This window comes from Hyla sarda, chromosome 6 (genome assembly GCF_029499605.1).
Source record: "Hyla sarda isolate aHylSar1 chromosome 6, aHylSar1.hap1, whole genome shotgun sequence".
NCBI classification, from domain to species: domain Eukaryota; kingdom Metazoa; phylum Chordata; class Amphibia; order Anura; family Hylidae; genus Hyla; species Hyla sarda.
The window spans coordinates 237,410,982-237,428,791 of NC_079194.1; the positions used below are offsets into that span (position 1 = coordinate 237,410,982).

At 43.8% G+C, this 17,810-nt stretch overlaps 1 protein-coding gene across 1 annotated transcript in view; it reads left to right on the forward strand.

Moving 5' to 3' along the window:
- SYT12 (synaptotagmin 12) overlaps window positions 1–17,810 on the forward strand; it is a 114,425-nt gene that overhangs the window by 63,176 nt on the left and 33,439 nt on the right. The window contains exon 4 of the mRNA XM_056526715.1: window positions 3,031–3,390. Within this exon, the coding sequence (XP_056382690.1) occupies window positions 3,031–3,390 (360 nt within the window). The remainder of the gene's footprint in view (window positions 1–3,030; window positions 3,391–17,810) is intronic.

Here is a 17,810-nt window from a genome sequence, read left to right on the forward strand (position 1 = left end):
TCTAAGATGTCCCATTTTGTACCACTGCCTGGACTTCCCTCTGCTTCTCAGCTGGCGGACGAATTCTTTCAGCATATTTTTCACCTACATGGGTTACTGTCACACATTTGTCTCCAAATTTTTGGTGGGCTCTCTGTTCCCGTCTCAAGGTCAAGTTGGACTTCTCCTTGGCATATCACCTGCAAACCAATGGCCAGGTAGAGAGGGTGAATCAAATTCTAGTAGATTTCCTCCGCCACGTTGTTTCTGCTTGGCAGGACGATTCGGCCAACCTGTTACCTTGGGCGGAGTTTTCCTATAATCATCGGGACTCCAAGGCTACAAGAACATCTCCGTTCTTCATTGTCTACGGTCGCCATCCTCGCCCTTCCCTTCCTCTGCCTGCCTCTTCTGGAGTACCTGCTGTGGATGACCAGGTTCGGGACTTAAATGCTATTTGGCAGGTAACCCGGCACTCTTTAGTTCATGCCTCTATCCGCATGAAGACTCAGGCCGACGAGTGAAGACCATCTCCGATTTTCTCTCCTGGGGACAAGGTTTGGCTGTCTGCCAAATTTGTGAGTTTGAAGATCCCTAGTTACAAACTTGGTCCTCGGTTTTTAGGCCCTTTCAAGATCTTGCATCGGTGTCTTATAAAATCTTTCTGCCGCCATCCCTTCGTATACCGAACTCCTTTCATGTCTCTCTCCTTAAGCCGCTAGTACTCAACCATTTCTCCCAGGGGGATGTCTCCTGTGACTGGTGCTGCGGACATATTTGAGGTATAGGAGATTCTGGCCACCAAGACCGTCAGGAACAAACGATTTTTCCTGGTAGACTGGAAGGGGTTCAGACCTGAGGAAAGGTCCTGGGAACCAGAGAAGAACATTCTGGACCAGAATCTGGTGCTTAAATTTCTGCAGGCAAAAAGGAGGGGGAGACCTAAGGGGGGGGGAAGGGGGGGAGGGGGTACTGTTACATCTCGCACTGGTAATTGGCTATTGCCAGGCACTGACCCTATAAAGTGTTCTCACTTCCTTTGACCCCTGCTGGATCTTTGTGCTACCTTGCCATTGTGAAAGCTTATCCCAATTGTGTTTTGCTATACCGTGTACCAGTTCTGTCTTCTACGTTCCTGTCCATTGTATCTTGCCGCCGGCCCTGACCTTCCTGTCTGTCCTTTACCAGGAGTCCTTCCCTACTAGTCTATACCTTGCCTCACTTCAGCCGCCACTGTGGGCAAGTCGCGCCAGGGGTAGCGACCTGGGAGTTCGCCTGCTGCAGCAAGTCCATCCCTCTTTGTGGCAGGCCCTGGTGAAAACCAGCGGCTCCTTAGACTCCGCTCCCTGGTGCGGCTTTCACCATCGTCCTCAGTGGTAAATCGGATCCACTACTCCAGACGTTACAATCATTTGTAGTTTTTTGCTTGCAGAAAAAGTTGCAAAAAATGTGCTTAGGGCATGTGCAACATTTCATGCACCAAATATAAGGTAAATCTCCTCCATTAAATTTGTAGTGCTTGGATGGAAAGTGCATAGAATAAACATAGCCAGCCCAGACATTTCCAGAAATAAAAAAGCTAAATGAACTGCATATAGCATAATGTAGCTATTTCTAACCTGGTCTTGACTGTCTCAAAAATTATAGTGTACATTAGTGATGTCTGAGGGACTGTGTTTTACTATCACAATGAAGAGACAAATATTGCTGGTAACTGGGTTAGGGCATTGCTATAATGAACCAATAAAGAATGCATGATGTTCTATTTCTGGAGGCTATAGTCCTTTAGTATATGCCTAGATAGTCACAATGCATGCTGTGCATAGTTAAATAGGCTTCTTTATTTGCACAGATACATTTATATTTATACATTAGATACTGTATATACAGTACCTGTATGTAATATAAAAAATTACCTGCCTAATATTGTGTAGGTTCCCCTTGTGCCACCAGAAAAGCTCAAGCATGTACTATACAAGACCTCCTAGGGTGGTATTTGGCATCTGAGGTTGACAACAGATCCTTTAAGTCTTTTTGGGAGTGGGGGCCTTATGGACTTGTTATTGAGTCAATTGAATTTAGATGCCCCCTTTAAGAAGATAAGCCCCCAATTGATCACAAATAGTAGGAAGGCTAGCCCCCACACAGTAGGTATACCTTTATTATGTCCCATACACTAGTTATGCTTCTTTTTATTAATAATGCTGCCATTGCGCCAACAAGAGATAAAAAGAGAGTGACCGCTCCCTGTACCATGCTGAGTGACTATGTCCTCTTCCTACTGGATGTGATCCAATGCATGGCTCAATACAGTCATATCATTGTGCCTCCTGCACTAGGACACTGAAGTCTTCAGCTTGCTCAATCACTTGTAGGCCCCATAAATCAGGCTATGGTTTTCTAAGAGCTTACAGGGTAGGGAGCAAATGGTTCTCTGCTCCAATAGTGCCACTACAGTTTTCAACTAGATCTGCTCCAATAGTGCCACTACAGTTTTCAACTAAATCTGCATTCTAAAGATACTGATGAGTGTTGATGCTCAGGCCACCAGCAGGCGATTCCCTTCCCTGACAGCCAGGGGCTATCTGACCATCTTAGCCTGTTTTATAGTTATGATAGACATTTAACACATTCATACTTCACATTGCTTTGTGCTCCGACCTTTTCTCTGCATAGAAGTCTATGCAGAGAAAAGGTCAGATCTCCTGGTTGGCCTGGGAGCGAAGCGCAATGCTGCTCGCTTCCCCAGTTAATAACTCACAATCGTAGCAAGTGAGACCTGCTGTGATTGACAAATTTTCACATGTTTGAGCCACGTCAAAAGTTGTTTTTTATGAAAATAATGCCAATGTCCACCATAATCTTCTAACATAAATGATCAATTCTACTTACTCGTATCTTATGCTATGTCAGAAATGTCTGTTATTGCACCCTGGAACGTTATTTTAGGAAATTCACTATTTGGCAATATTCAAACATCATGTTTTTTTGTTCTGGATCACGATGTTACAGTTCACTAGTTACATAAACTTTTTTTTTTTTTTTTTCTAGAGAGCCTTCCAGAGCAATGCAGCAATGGCAAATCTCAGTGACACCTATGAAAGCGTTAATGAATTTGGTCCAATGGAATTGATCAACAGGGATATGGAAATGTCTCCCTATGGGATGTTGAAGAAATCCGTCTCTACTGATTCCCTCAGCTCTATCTCTTCCATTGGAAATAATTTTGGCTCAGACTTTACTGTGGGGCAGATTGAAGTTACTATGGACTATGATGTGAATTCCAACACATTACATGTCTCTTTAATACAAGGAAAAGATCTGCTGGAGAAAAAAGAAGATGGCAACTTTGAGTCTTGCTTTGTGCACATCAGCCTGCTCCCAGATGAACAAATTGTTGGCATTTCCAGAGTGAGTATACCCAAAACGTGCATGTACAGTAAAAAACATGTATATCATTGATACTGTCTGCATATTATGGAATCCTGAGCCTTGGTCTGAGCAACCAAATGCACATTCTCTTTCACCATGCATGTGTATCCTGACCTTTTGGAAATGATTTGAGAATCTTCAAGGCTATCTCATAGCAGATAGATAGATAGATAGAACGTTATTCTACATTGATAGATATGAACCTTTATCACAGGTTCAACCTACATCCAAAAAGTAGTATTCTCCGTTGACTGGTTTCCAACTGTCCAACTTGCTGGACAGTCTATAAAAATAGAGAAACATTTTCCTGTGTTAGGGTGTTTTCACACCACATTTTGTACTTACGGTTCCCGTATACGGCTGGGAGGAGGGGGGGGGGGGTTTATTGCGGCGCCCACATTCAGCCGTATAGGGGAACCGTATTTAATGCATGTCTATGAGCAGACCGGAGTGACCCGCAGCCTCCGGTCTGCTGCGTTTTTCGTCCCTATGCGGTTTCCCGACCGTAGGAAAAAACGCGGTCGACCACGTTTTTACCTGCGGTCGGGAAACCGCATACGGCCGAAAACGCAGCCGACCGGAGGCTGCGGTTCACTCCGGTCGGCTCATAGACATGCATTAAATACGGTTCCCCTATACGGCTGAGTGCGGGCGCCGTGATAAAGCCCCGCCCCCCCCTCCTCCCAGCCGTATACAGGAACCGTAAGTACAAAATGTGGTGTGAAACCACCCTTATATGGCTTTACAGATTTCACACTGTTTTGAGGCACTGGTATCACTGGTCACTGGTATATGTCAGGATACCTTCATAAAGGCATGCCCATGTATACCCCAGAAGGTCCGTTTAGATTAATTAGCTAAAAAAAAAAGAGTGTACTCGTGACTATGTTTGGTTCATTTCCTGAACACTTATTTTGCAGGACTCAAAACCATGGTCTTCGTCACTTTTGAGTTCAAGAAAATAAATGTACATATTGACGAAATAGAGCAAACATAGTCACTAGTAGACTCTGATCTGAACAATTTAGTTTTAATCCACTGGTGCCAGAACGTTAAACATATTTGTAAATTACTTCTATTTAAATATCTTAACCCTTCCAGGACTTATCAGCTACTGTATGCTCCACAGGAAGTCCTTTTCTTTTTAAATTTCTTTTCTGTCTGACCACAGTGCTCTCTGCTGACACCTCTGTCTGTCTCAGGAACTGTCCAGAGCAGGAGCAAATCCCCATAGCAAACCTATCCTGCTCTTGACAGTTCCTGACATGGACAGAGGTGTCAGCAGAGAGCACTGTGGTCAGACAGAGAGGAAATTTAAAAAGAAAAGAACTTCCTCTGTAGCATACAGCAGCTGATAGGTACTGGAAGAAGATTAAGATTTTTAAATAGAAGTAATTTACAAATCTGTTTAACTTTTTGGCACCAGTTTATTTTAAAAAAGAAAAGGTTTTTCACTGGAGTATCCCTTTAAAGGGACTATGCAAGCCAATGTTTCCCAACCAGGATACCTTCAGGTGTTGCAAAACTACAACTCCCAGCATGTCTGGACAGCCTAAGGCTGTCCAGGCATGCTGGGAGTTGTAGTTTTGCAACATCTGGAGGCACCCTGGTTGGGAAACACTGATGTAAGCACATAGGGGGAGATTTATCAAAACCTGTGAGAGGAAAGGTTGCTCAGTTGCCCATAGCAACCAATCAGATCGCTTCTTTCATTTTGCAGAGGCCTTGTTAAAAATGAAAGAAGCGATCTGATTGGTTGCTATGGGCAACTGGGCAACTTTTCCTCTGCACAGGTTTTGATAAATCTCCCCCATAATGTTATGTATGTCAGCATAATTTTTTTTTCAGGTATGTTGACCTGTACCTGCTGTGAGTCCCACTGCAGTATGAACCCAGCCCCCAAAAAATGGATGCGTGTGCGGGTTATTGTATAAATGTCCTCATTTTACAGGTCACAGTAATGCTAGTCTGAGCTATAGACATATGGGCCCAGATTTATCAAACTGTGTGAGAGAAAAAGTGGAGAGATTTTTCCACAGCGACCAATCACAGCTCAGCTAACGATCTCTGGTAAAGTGAAAGCTGAGCTGTGATTGGTTGCTGTGGGAAAATCCCTCCACTTTTTCTCTCACACAGATTGATAAATCTGGGCCATATTACTTTATATATATATATATATATATATATATATATATATGTGTGTGTACATATAATATGTATATATATATATATATATATATATATATATATATATATATATATAAATCTATCTATATATATATGTTTATTTTTGAGATTTTACATATAAAAATAAATTTTTTTAAATTAACAAATGGATAACATATAGTAATAAAGGACAAAGAAAAAAGAGAATTAAAGGAGTAGTCTTGTGGTGAACAACTTATCCCCTATCCTAAGGATAGGGGATAAGTTGCAGATTGTGGGGGGTCCAACCACTGGGGCCCCCCGTGATCTCCTGTACCTGACAGCCTGCGGGAAGGGGGCGTGTTGACCTCTGCACAAACCGGCGGCCAACACGCCCCCCTCAATACAACTCTATGGCAGAGCCGGAGCACTGCCTTCAGCAATCTCCGGCTCTGCCATAGTGATGTATTGAGGGGGTGTGTCGGCTGCCGCTTCGTGCGGTGGTCGACACTTGCTATCTGGCCGGAGAGCCGGGGCCCCATACAGAGAGTTCGCAGGGGGCCCCAGCGGTCGGACCCCCCCGCACGCGATCTCAAACTTATCCCCTATCCTTAGGGTAGAGGATACGTTATTCACCACTGGACTACCCCTTTAAAAACAATTCTCAAAAATTACCATCCACACATGTCCATCTAAAATATAACATCAATGAGGCAGATCCGAGACATGTATAGAATCTGGACATATTATTTTTATGATTCGTTATGGTTTTTTTACAATATATTTTATCCATGATTTTTGCGATACAATATGCAGAAAAATTCCGATTGGCAGCCCTGTGAGGATATACTTATGCCTACAGCAGGTCCATTCCCACTCTGGATTTCCTCAAAGCTTTTCTCCCGAGCACTTTGATACCATCAGGACTTTTAGAGATGCGCCGCTCCATATTAGGGCAGACAAGGGTGATAAAAAGGCTGTAATACAAGCAGCAATTTGAGGAGAATGATGTAGAATGCATTAGAAATAAATACAACTGTGATAGTCCAGGGATGAATATAGTCCTCTGGTCTGTACTAAAGCGGCTGATGATTTGTATAAGATCTTATTTACTCTCTTTCCATTGAGGCCAGTCTATTACATGTCCCTGAATGCTCAGATCTACATTCATTACATAGCTCTCTCTTAAGACTCCCACCTCCTTCCATGTTAAAAGACCTTGCAGTAGTGTTATATAGAAAGCTAGTGAATCGTATAGGCAAGGAGAGACGAGGCAGGCAGATCGTCCTTGGGGGATACTGCTTGCCAGGCTTCCAGCATCCCAGTGTGCTGCGTGGGTGTGTGTGTGTGCTGCAAGTTTAATATGGTAGATACTTATTAAAATATGACAGCAGAAAATTGTGTCCCGCTCCGTCTACATGCCGCAGGATTCTTTCTACCATGGTCCTCTTCATTATAAGGAAGACAGCAGTACAAGGGACTGCACAGCAAGTCTTACAATGACGTACAAAGGACTAGTGCATAGAGAACACTATAAGAAACATATTAATCGGCAAGAAAATGAAGATAGGGCACTCACCAGGCTGGTTGTCTTTCTGTAATGCTTTATTCAAGAACTTGAGGACAGAACAATAATAACTTCAGTGCAGGACGGACAGGTGTGTAGCAGCAGGGCTTCCTGAGCAGGCAACGGTGCAGTATCACGCACAGTTGTGCTGCGCCTGGCCCTTAAGGGCCAGTCGAAGCGCAACTGCACGTGAAACGGCACTCACCAGGCTGGATGAGTGCCTTTTAGGGCCAGTCGAAGCACAACTGTGCGTGAAACTGCACCGTTGCGCGCTCAGGTAGCCCTGCTGCTACACACCTGTCCGTCCTGCACTGAACTTATTATTGTTCTGTCCTCAAGTTCTTGAACAAAGCATTACAGTAAGACGACCAGCCTGGTGAGTGCCCTATCTTCATTTTCTTGCCGATGCATTTGTGAAGTGTTGTTCAATGATAGTGAGCACCACGTGGTGTTGGCAGCGGGAAGCCATGTGAACAGTGTCCTGGATTGCCAGTCAGGATTAGCCGGCATACTTTGGCGGTAGAGCTGTGCCGAGTCTACTTTTTTTTCTCCTTGTATCAATGGACACTGTAAGAAACATACTCTGAGATAGTCTTCTAGGGGGCTTTACCTGATAAAGATTTAGAAACATAAATCATGCAAGATTTAGGAAATGTGATAAAGAAATGTACAAATCCTCTAAATGTCAAATCGGGCAGAAGATATCCTGTTGGGTTTGTAAGCCATACACTTCATTAGGATTTGACGCTCCATTTGTTCAGTACAGAGCCCTGATAGGATGCTCCCGGGTGCGTTGTATTTCTCAGTGCCTGCCCTTTTCACTTGCTACACACTCCATTTTATCTCAGAGTAGAGTATAAATAGCAAATAAATACACCATGAAACAACTAGGAGACACAACCACAGGAATACTGAGGCACTCTGAGGCAAGGACAAGACCATTGGTGTCCCAATACTGACAAATAGAGCACTGATATTTATATATGCATATTGAAGAGATATAGCTAGGCTTTTTATCACTTTTCATTTTTGCTGCCATCATCCTGTATCTAAATACTCTCGTAAAGGCTGAGGGACTCCCTGGCACTAATGTGCCTAGTATGCATGGCACATTAACCATCAGGGTTCTCTTAGTTCTGCCTCTAGCTGCTCAGCTGGGGAAGTTCTTCTTCACTTTAGATTGTAACCAAAATAGTTCCCCTATATAACTTTATTATTAGATATTCTACTTTAGGAGTGATCCAATAGTAACATAGCCACAGGTCTATGGAGATATATCAGAAAAACATAGGCTGTAGATAAACACTGTAAGCAATCTGTAAAGCAGGCAAATAGCACCACGCCTGTCCCCAGGTTGTATGTGGTATTACAACTTGGCTCCATTCACTTTAATGGAAAAGAGCTGCAATACCACACACAACCTAAGGACAAGAGTGGCACTGTTTTTTGTGGAAATCAACTGTTTTTCTATTCCTGACAACTCCTTTAACTTCGGCCTGTCTGACTACGCCTGCCTTCTGCTTGAAAATCTTCTATCATCAGCTGTTGCTAAAGGAGCTGGGCTTAGTGACCTGGGGAGTCCCTGTCACAGACTAGCCCAAAGCTTAATGTGTTATAACCAAAAGAGTCTACCCAGGGAGGCCATTTGTCAATGTGTCAATGTTTAGCATTTTCCAATAGTAGCAATTTTTGTACTTCTAGTACACCTGCCTCTATAGACCAACAACTGCTGATATTTCTTGCTTTTGCTGATCTATGGGCTCTTTACCTGTTTTTTTTTTGTAATAATTATATGGAATAGTAAAGAAATAGTGAAGTGAGCTGTGTGTATAATATTCAGGACAATAAACAATGTATTGGGTGGGGTGAGGCATAGATTCAAGCCAAATATCATCAGTTTGTAACGCCAGGGATAGTGAGGAGGCTTGACATTTTTATTACTTTGAAAGAGATTCCCTTTAGGAAATAACCTACTGTTTTCAGTCCACAAGTGACTATAAATGTAGGGTCAATGTCTATAGAATTTGATGTCACGTAATTGTAGCCATGCTACTAAAAAAGAAAATTGGATTTTCTCCTCCTTAGAACTATTGGGGAACTCACCTCACAAAACATCATAGATAATGATGTGTCTAATTGACACCAAAGTATTCAGGCGCTGCTACGTGTTTTTTAGTGTCACCTAAAGATCAAAAAGTTGAGATAGTTTGAATTTTTGGATATCTAGTGGACATTTGGTGGTGTTTGGAGTCAGCCTGTAACCTTTACTTAGCTTAAAGGGGTACTCCGCTGCTCATCGTTTGGAACAAAATGTTCCCAATGCTTAGAGCCGGCGCCAGGAGCTCATGTTGTCACGCCCCCTCCCATAGACTTGCATTGAGGGGCGGGGCGTGACATCATGAGGGACGGGGCTATGACGTCACAAGTTCCCGGCACTGGCTCTAAGCATTCGTAACATTTTGTTCCAAACGCTGAGCAGCGGAGTACCCCTTTAAGGGGGGCTGTTCACATATTTTTTATAGCATGTTAATCATATAGGGCCTGAGATATAGGGCTTCGTAGCCCCTTTGAGGATAGAGGTAATCCATCAGTGGGCCAGGAACGGTGATTATAATATAGCCTGTGTTTGGTCCATAGACTGTAAAGAGGGGGGGAGGTGCATAGATATGGCTGCGCTATGTGAACAGGATCTCTGAAAAATTAGACTAGGGCAAGTCATCACGATTATGGGCATACTTTTTTATGTCTATATCCTTTTTAAGCACCGAGAAATAAGCCGTTTTTGTTATTATGCAAAGGAGGCACAAAAGCCCAGGCTGGAGTTTTCTAGCACTGCAAGAACCCAAGTCCAACCCATGCCCTCTTTATCTCCTGGCCGTCAGTAAAACAAGATACATGGATGGAAGTGGGCCAGAGGACAGTAACAAAAGGACATGGAACTTTTTTTTGTCTCATTTGCATAATAACAAAAAGACTTGTATAAAATTGCTGGGAAGAACAATAGAGATAAAAAAGGAGGAGAATGAGCTGATGATGTGTAAACCCCCAAGGATCTTGCAATATCTTTGAGGGTGGGGAAGGTGGCTTTTTACCTTTCCTCTGAGGAAAAGGTAGTATTTTAAGGTTTTTCTCAAAGAGTCTCTACAAAGAGGTTGTATAACTTAAAAAGAAAGGTGTTTCTCTACCCCAAGTGATCAACTCCCCTTTCAAACAAAGGGCAATATGTGTAATGAATAGTGATGAGCGGCATTGGCCATATTCGAATTTGCGAATATATGTTCGCGAATTTCGCATATATGTTATATTTGCATATTCGCGTATTCAAGGAAGAAAACAGTGAGGGGGTGGGGGTGGGCAACTTTACTATTGGTTGCTAGGGATGTTGTTGATAACCTCTGACAAGTGTATTTGCATCATTCTAATTGGAAAAAAAAAACTTGAGGGCGTGGGTATTATTAGGCTCCACGTCAAGGCCACAAATTGTATAGCCCACCCAGCATAAATCATATGTTAAACCCGAATAAAAGTTACATTTTAAAGCACACCCTGAACACAACCCCCTGATTTGCTGTTCTTAAGATTTATCATTCTAATTGGCCCACAAGTGAAAAGAAGGAATATGCGCATATGCGCATATATGGAAAAAAAGCAAATATTCGTAATTTCTAATATAAATAAAATATATTCTAATTTTTATTGCGAATATTCGCAAATTTGCAATATTCGCAATAAAAATTCAAAATACGAATATTCGCACACTAGTAATGAATGTACATTTTTGATCCACTATGCATCTGTTCTAGCACAGTGGGGAAGGGGGTCCCAAGCGGGAGCTCCTCTATGATATCTACATGCTCATATCGGACATTTGTGGGTGCTATTGTGAGACAACCCCTTTAAACTCTTTTAATCCGGTTTAGGAAAGAAAGTTTGGGAAAATTCTCTTTTTTGACGTCAAGTATGTTCTTCTATGTATTTGTGGTTCCCTGTGTCCTGGTGGTCACTTATGTCTGAGCTTGTTATTGATCTCTTTATTTGTCCTTCAAAAAAAATCCACATATTCTTCCTTAAAGTCAGCCAAAAAATGTATTTAAATAAATGGAGAATAAGCTCACGAGGGCTGGGGAATCGCTTCAGTATATTGTAAATGTGTCAGATACTTTATATTAACCCCTTAACCCCTTAAGGACCAGGCCATTTACACCTTAGGACCGGAGCGTTTTTTGAACATCTGACCACTGTCAATTTAAACATTAATAACTCTGGGATGCTTTTACCTATCATTCTGATTCCGAGATAGTTTTTTCGTGACATATTCTACTTTATTTTATTGGTAAAATTTTGTCGATACTTGCATCGTTTCTTAGTGAAAAATTCCAAAATTTTATGAAAAAATTTAAAATTTTGCATTTTTCTAACTTTGAAGCTCTCTGCTTGTAAGGAAAATGGATATTCCAAATAAAAATTTTTTTATTCACAAATATAATATTTCTACTTTATGTTTGCATCATAAAATTGACGTGATTTTACTTTTGGAAGACACCAGAGGGCTTCAAAGTTCAGCAGCAATTTTCCAATTTTTCTCAAAATTTTCAAACTCACAATTTTTCAGGGACCAGTTCAGGTTTGAAGTGGATTTGAAGGGTCTTCATATTAGAAATAACCCACAAATGACCCCATTATAAAAACTGCACCGCCCAAAGTATTCAAAATGACATTCAGTCAGCGTTTTAACCCTTTGGGTGTTTCACAGGAATAGCAGCAAAGTGAAGGAGAAAATTCACCATCTTCATTTTTTACACTCGCATGTTCTTGTAGACCCAATTTTTTTATTTTTACAAGGGGTAGAAGGAGAAAATGTATACTTATATTTGTAGCCCAATTTCTTTCGAGTAAGCACATACCTCATATGTCCATGAAAAGTGTTCGGCGGGCGCAGTAGAGGGCCCAGAAGGGAAGGAGCGACAAGGGGATTTTGGAGAGTACGTTTTTCTGAAATGGTTTTTGGGGGGCATGTTGCATTTAGGAAGCCCTATGGTACCAGAACAGCAAAGAATCCCCACATGGCATACCATTTTCGAAACTAGACCCCTTGGGGAACGTAACAAGGGGTAAAGTGAACCTTAATACCCCACAGGTGTTTCACGACTTTTGCATATGTAAAAAAATATATATTTTTTTTCACTAAAATGTGTGTTTCCCCCCAAATTTCTCATTTTTGCAAGGGTTAATAGCAGAAAATACCCCCCAAAATGTGTAATCCCATCTCTTCTGAGTATGAAGGTACCCCATAAGTGGACCTGAAGTGCACTACGGGCGAACTACAATGCTCAGAAGAGAAGGAGTCATATTTGGCTTTTGGAGAGCAAATTTTGCATATGTAAAAAAATATATATTTTTTTTCACTAAAATGTGTGTTTCCCCCCAAATTTCACATTTTTGCAAGGGTTAATAGCAGAAAATACCCCCCAAAATTTGTAACCCCATCTCTTCTGAGTATGAAGGTACCCCATAAGTGGACCTGAAGTGCACTACGGGCGAACTACAATGCTCAGAAGAGAAGGAGTCATATTTGACTTTTGGAGAGCAAATTTTGGTCGGGGGGCATGTCGCATTTAGGAAGCCCCTATGGTGCCAGGACAGCAAAAAACCCTCACATGGCATACCATTTTGGAAACTAGACCCCTTGAGGAACGTAACAAGGAATAAAGTGAGCCTTAATACCCCACAGGGGTTTAATGACTTTTGCATATGTAAAAAAATATATATTTTTTTCACAAAAATGTGTGTTTCCCCCCAAATTTCACATTTTTGCAAGGGTTAATAGCAGAAAATACCCCCCAAAATTTGTAACCCCATCTCTTCTGAGTATGAAGATACCCCATAAGTGTACCTGAAGTGCACTTCGGGCGAACTACAATTCTCAGAAGAGAAGGAGTCATATTTGGCTTTTGAAGAGCAAATTTTGGACGGGGGGCATGTTGCATTTAGGAAGCCCCTATGGCGCCAGGACAGCAAAATAACCCCAACATGGCATACCATTTTGGAAACTAGACCCCTTGAGGAACGTAACAAGGGGTACAGTGAGCATTTACCCCCCACTGGTGTCTGTCAGAACTTTGGAACAGTGGGCTGTACAAAATGGTTAATTTGCACAGCCCACTGTTCCAAAGATCTGTCAGACACCAGTGGGGTGTAAATTCTCACTGCACCCCTCATTACATTCCGTGAGGGGTGTAGTTTCCAAAATGGGGTCACATGTGTTTTTTTTTTTTTTGCGTTTGTCAAAACCGCTGTAACAATCAGCCACCCCTGTGCAAATCACCTCAAATGTACATGGTGCACTCTCCATTCTGGGCCTTGTTGTGCGCCCCAGAGCACTTTGCGCCCACTTATGGGGTATCTCCGTAGTCAGGAGAAGTTGCATTACAAATTTTGGGGGGCTATTTTCCCTTTTACCTCTTGTCAAAATGAGCAGTATAGGGCAACACCAGCGTGTTAGTGTAAAAAATTTATTTTTTTACACTAACATGCTGTTGTAGACCCCAACTTCACCTTTTCATAAGGGGTTAAAGGAGAAAAAGCCCCCCAAAATTTTAACACAATTTCTCCCGAGTACGGCGATACCCCATTTGTGACCCTAAACTGTTGCCTTGAAATACGACAGGGCTCCAAACTGAGAGCGCCATGTGCATTTGAGGCCTGAATTAGGGATTTGCATAGGGGTGGACATAGGCGTATTCTACGCCAGTGATTCCCAAACAGGGTGCCTCCAGCTGTTGCAAAACTCCCAGCATGCTTGGACAGTCAACGGCTGTCCGGCAATACTGGGAGTTGTTGTTTTGCAACAGCTGGAGGCTCCATTTTGGAAACAGTCAGACGTTTTTCATTTTTATTGGGAGGGGAGGGGGGCTGTGTAGGGGTATGTGTATATGTAGTGTTTTTTACTTTTTATTTTATTTTGTGTTAGTGTAGTGTAGTGTAGTGTTTTTAGGGTACAGTCTCACGGGCGGGGGATTATAGCGAGTTTCCCGCTGCGAGTTTGAGCTGCCACGCAAAATTTGCTGCATCGCAAACTTGCAGCCTGATACTCACTGTAAGCCCCCTGCCCATGTGAATGTACCCTGTACATTCACAGGGGGGGACCTCCAGCTGTTGCAAAACTACAACTCCCAGCATGCACAGTTTATCAGTGCATGCTGGTAGTTATAGTTTTGCAACAGCTGGATGCACACGGGTTGGGAAACACTGAGTTAGGAAACAGACAATGTTTCCCAACCAGTGTGCCTCCAGTTGTTACAAAACCACAACTCCCATTCTCAGGCATGCTGGGAGTAGTAGTTCGGCAACATCTTTAGATCTAGATCTGTGCCCAATCTGTGCCCTTCCAGATGTTGCAAAACTACAACTCCCAGTATGCCAAAACTGTCCAGGCATGCTGGGAGTTGTAGTTCTGCAACATCTGAAGGGCCAGATGTTACAGAACTACAACTCCCAGCATGCCTGGACAACAAGGGCATGCTGAGGATGTGTAGTTTTGCAACATCTGGAAGGGCACAGTGGTCTCCAAACTGTGGACCTCCAGATGTTGCAAAACTGCAACTCCCAGCATGCCTAGACGCCAAGGGCTGTCTCGGCATGCTGGCAGTTGTAGTTTACAGGGTCCCATTACAGCAATGCATGTCGCTTTACGGCGACATGCATTGCTGTAAAGGGCCCGACCGCGGCTGAAGATCAACTCACCTGTCGCCGCTGCCGCTGTCTCCGTCGCCGGGATCCGGGTCTTCAGGGACGAGGTAAGTACCGGGGCCGGTCCCCAGCACTCCCCTGTCCCCCACCGCGTCCTCCGGTCTTCCTCCCGTCCTCTCTGAACTTCAAGGGGCCGGGCAGGATGGGAGGAAGTAACCGCCCCCCCCCCCCCTTGCGATTGGTCGGTTAGTTAACCGACGGATCGCAGGGGATCGGAGGAGGTGGCAGGCTTGCCACCTCGCTCCTAGTCTTCAGCATGGTCCTGGCTGTCTGTGACAGCCGGGATCATGCAAAATTACCGGGCGGTCGGGTTCCAGAGACCCGATCAGCCCGGTATCGCCGCAGATCGCAGGGGCGATTTCCCTTGCCTACATGGCCCCCCTCGGCGTTTGCCCTGGATGCCTGCTGAAGGATTTCAGCAGGCATCCGCTTCCGATCTCTGCCCGGCGCGCGGCAGAGACCGGAAATACAACAGGACGTTCTCTAACGTCCTTGGGCATTAAAGCCCAGTTAGCGGGGACGTTTTTTTTTCTTCCATCCCTGGGAGGGTGAGGAGGGGTGTTAGGGCTGGGGGTGAGGCACTGGCAGATCAGGGGGGGGGGGGCCTGGATGCCTACCTAATGTCTGCTGCCTACCTTATGTGGGGGAACTGCTGCTATACCTAATGTGGGGGAACTCCTGCCTATACCTAATGTGGGGGAACTCTGCTGCCTATTCCTAATGTGGGGGAACTCTGCTGCCTATCCCTAATGTGGGGGAACTGCTGCCTATACCTAATGTGGGGGAACTGCTGCCTACCTAATGTGGGGGACATCTACTACCTTCCGAATGTGTGGGACATCTGCTGCCTAGCTAATGTGGGGAACTATCTACTGTGTTCCTGCCTAGCTAATATAGAGATAAAGGGGGAGATTAAGCAAAATCTGTTCAGATGAAAAGTTGCCCAGTTGCCCATAGCGACCAATCAGCTCGCGTCTTTCATTTTTAACAAGGCCTCTGCAAAATGAAAGAAGCAATCTGATTGGTTGCTGTGGGCAACTGGGCAACTTTTCCTTTGCACAGGTTTAGATAAATCTCCCCCAAAGTACCAAACTAATAGGGGGGTTTTCATACAGGGGACAGCTACAGGGGGGATTTATCTACAGGGGGAATGACTACCTACCTGGGGGACATTAACTACTGGGGGGCATGACCTATTATGGGCCACTACCTCCTGGGGACACTACCTATCTGGTGGCAATATCTACCTGTAAGTTCACCTTATTTGCTTTCCGCTAACACAAAATTCTCTGATAGTGCCCCTCCCGAGACTAGACTCTGGATCTGCCACTGGGTGGAGGAAGGTGCTGGCTACCTACTTGACTAACTATCTGGCTACCTAACTTTATACCTGGATGCCTAAATACTTACCTGGCTATATAACTACTTACATACCTGGCTACCTAACTACCTACATACTTGGCCTACATACCTGGCTGCTTAACTACATACCTAAATATCTTGCTACCTAGCTACATACCTGGCAACCTAACTACATAAATGGCTACCTAACTATGTACATACAGTAGCTGGCCTTCATACATGGCTGCCTAACTACCTATCTAGCTACCTACCTACATACTTGGCTACCTACCTATATATCTGGCTTCCTGATCTACCAACCTAGTTACCTACCTACTTGCCCTTTACCTGTGCAGGACACCAAAGAGGGTATTATTACAGTTTGTGGGCCTATGGATGGGAAGATTGTGTAGAGGAGAGGAGGGCACTGGAAAATGCAGAGTCTAACATGTTTGCCCTGCAGATGTCAAGAGATCGACATAGTGGTCTTATCCAGACAGAGCAAAAAAGGAAAGAGAACGCCGACGATCAGAAAATACATAATTGTTGGTCCCTAGATGTAACTGTAATCACTTATATGGTGTGTACAGCTGATATTTTCCGCCATATGGTCCTGTATATAATCACTTATATGGTATACAGATATTTGTACAGTTTGTATCTGTAATCACTTACACAGATCCTGTATAGTATACTGGTCTGTGGTTTTATTCAGTATAGTATGGCGGTATTATCCAGTTATTGTGTGGTGGTATATATTCCCTATTTGTATACTGGTATTATTAGTCATGGAAAATGATGTGTGTAGGGGGGTGGAGGGATTTGGGTGGAAAAGGGGCGGGGCAAAAGTGTGACCAGCGGCGGAGCCTCGCAGGTGCCCTTGCTGTTTCTGGTCCGGGGGCCCTTAGTTTTGTCATTCTGTCCCTGTTCCCAATAGTGGTCCCAGTGTTGGTAATGACTGGTTCAACAGACAAGGAGACATGGGGGGGGGGTCTTTGCCAGACATAAGTTATGGGTAGGCAGTAAGATAGTATAGGCAAGAGAGTCAAGGAAGGTGTCACAAGATTAGGGTCAGTAGTACAGGGTCAGGCACAGGAGAAACAGTGTGGCACACAGGAGTCAAGCAGATGCAGAGTGAGGAGAAACAGGTACAGGTCATACACAGATCAGGAAATACAGCATACGTTTGATATGAACCACAGTATTGCTCAGGAACATGTAAGTGAGTAAATAGGTAGCTCAGAACCATGTGGAGGACAGATTTGAAGTGACAGGGTAGGGAATTGTGGTGACCCACGGTGATGACGGGACACCAGGGTTTAGCGGTGTAGGTGGATGGGGCAAGATGGTATTAACCCCTAAAGTTTGTGACGCCAGAGTGGTTTTTGGGTACCGGTATCTCTGCTATGCCAATGGCTAGGCAGTGAAAGGAGAGTCCACAACCAAGTTATGGTTTAACGGAGGCTTTACTGAGTTAAGACTTAGAGTTATTATCTTCACAGCTTGGCCAGAATCCCAGAGAGTCGACCAGTAACACGGAAAGGGCCCTGCAGCTTGCTGGGACTTGTAGTTATTGTAATAGACTTTAGTTCAGCCA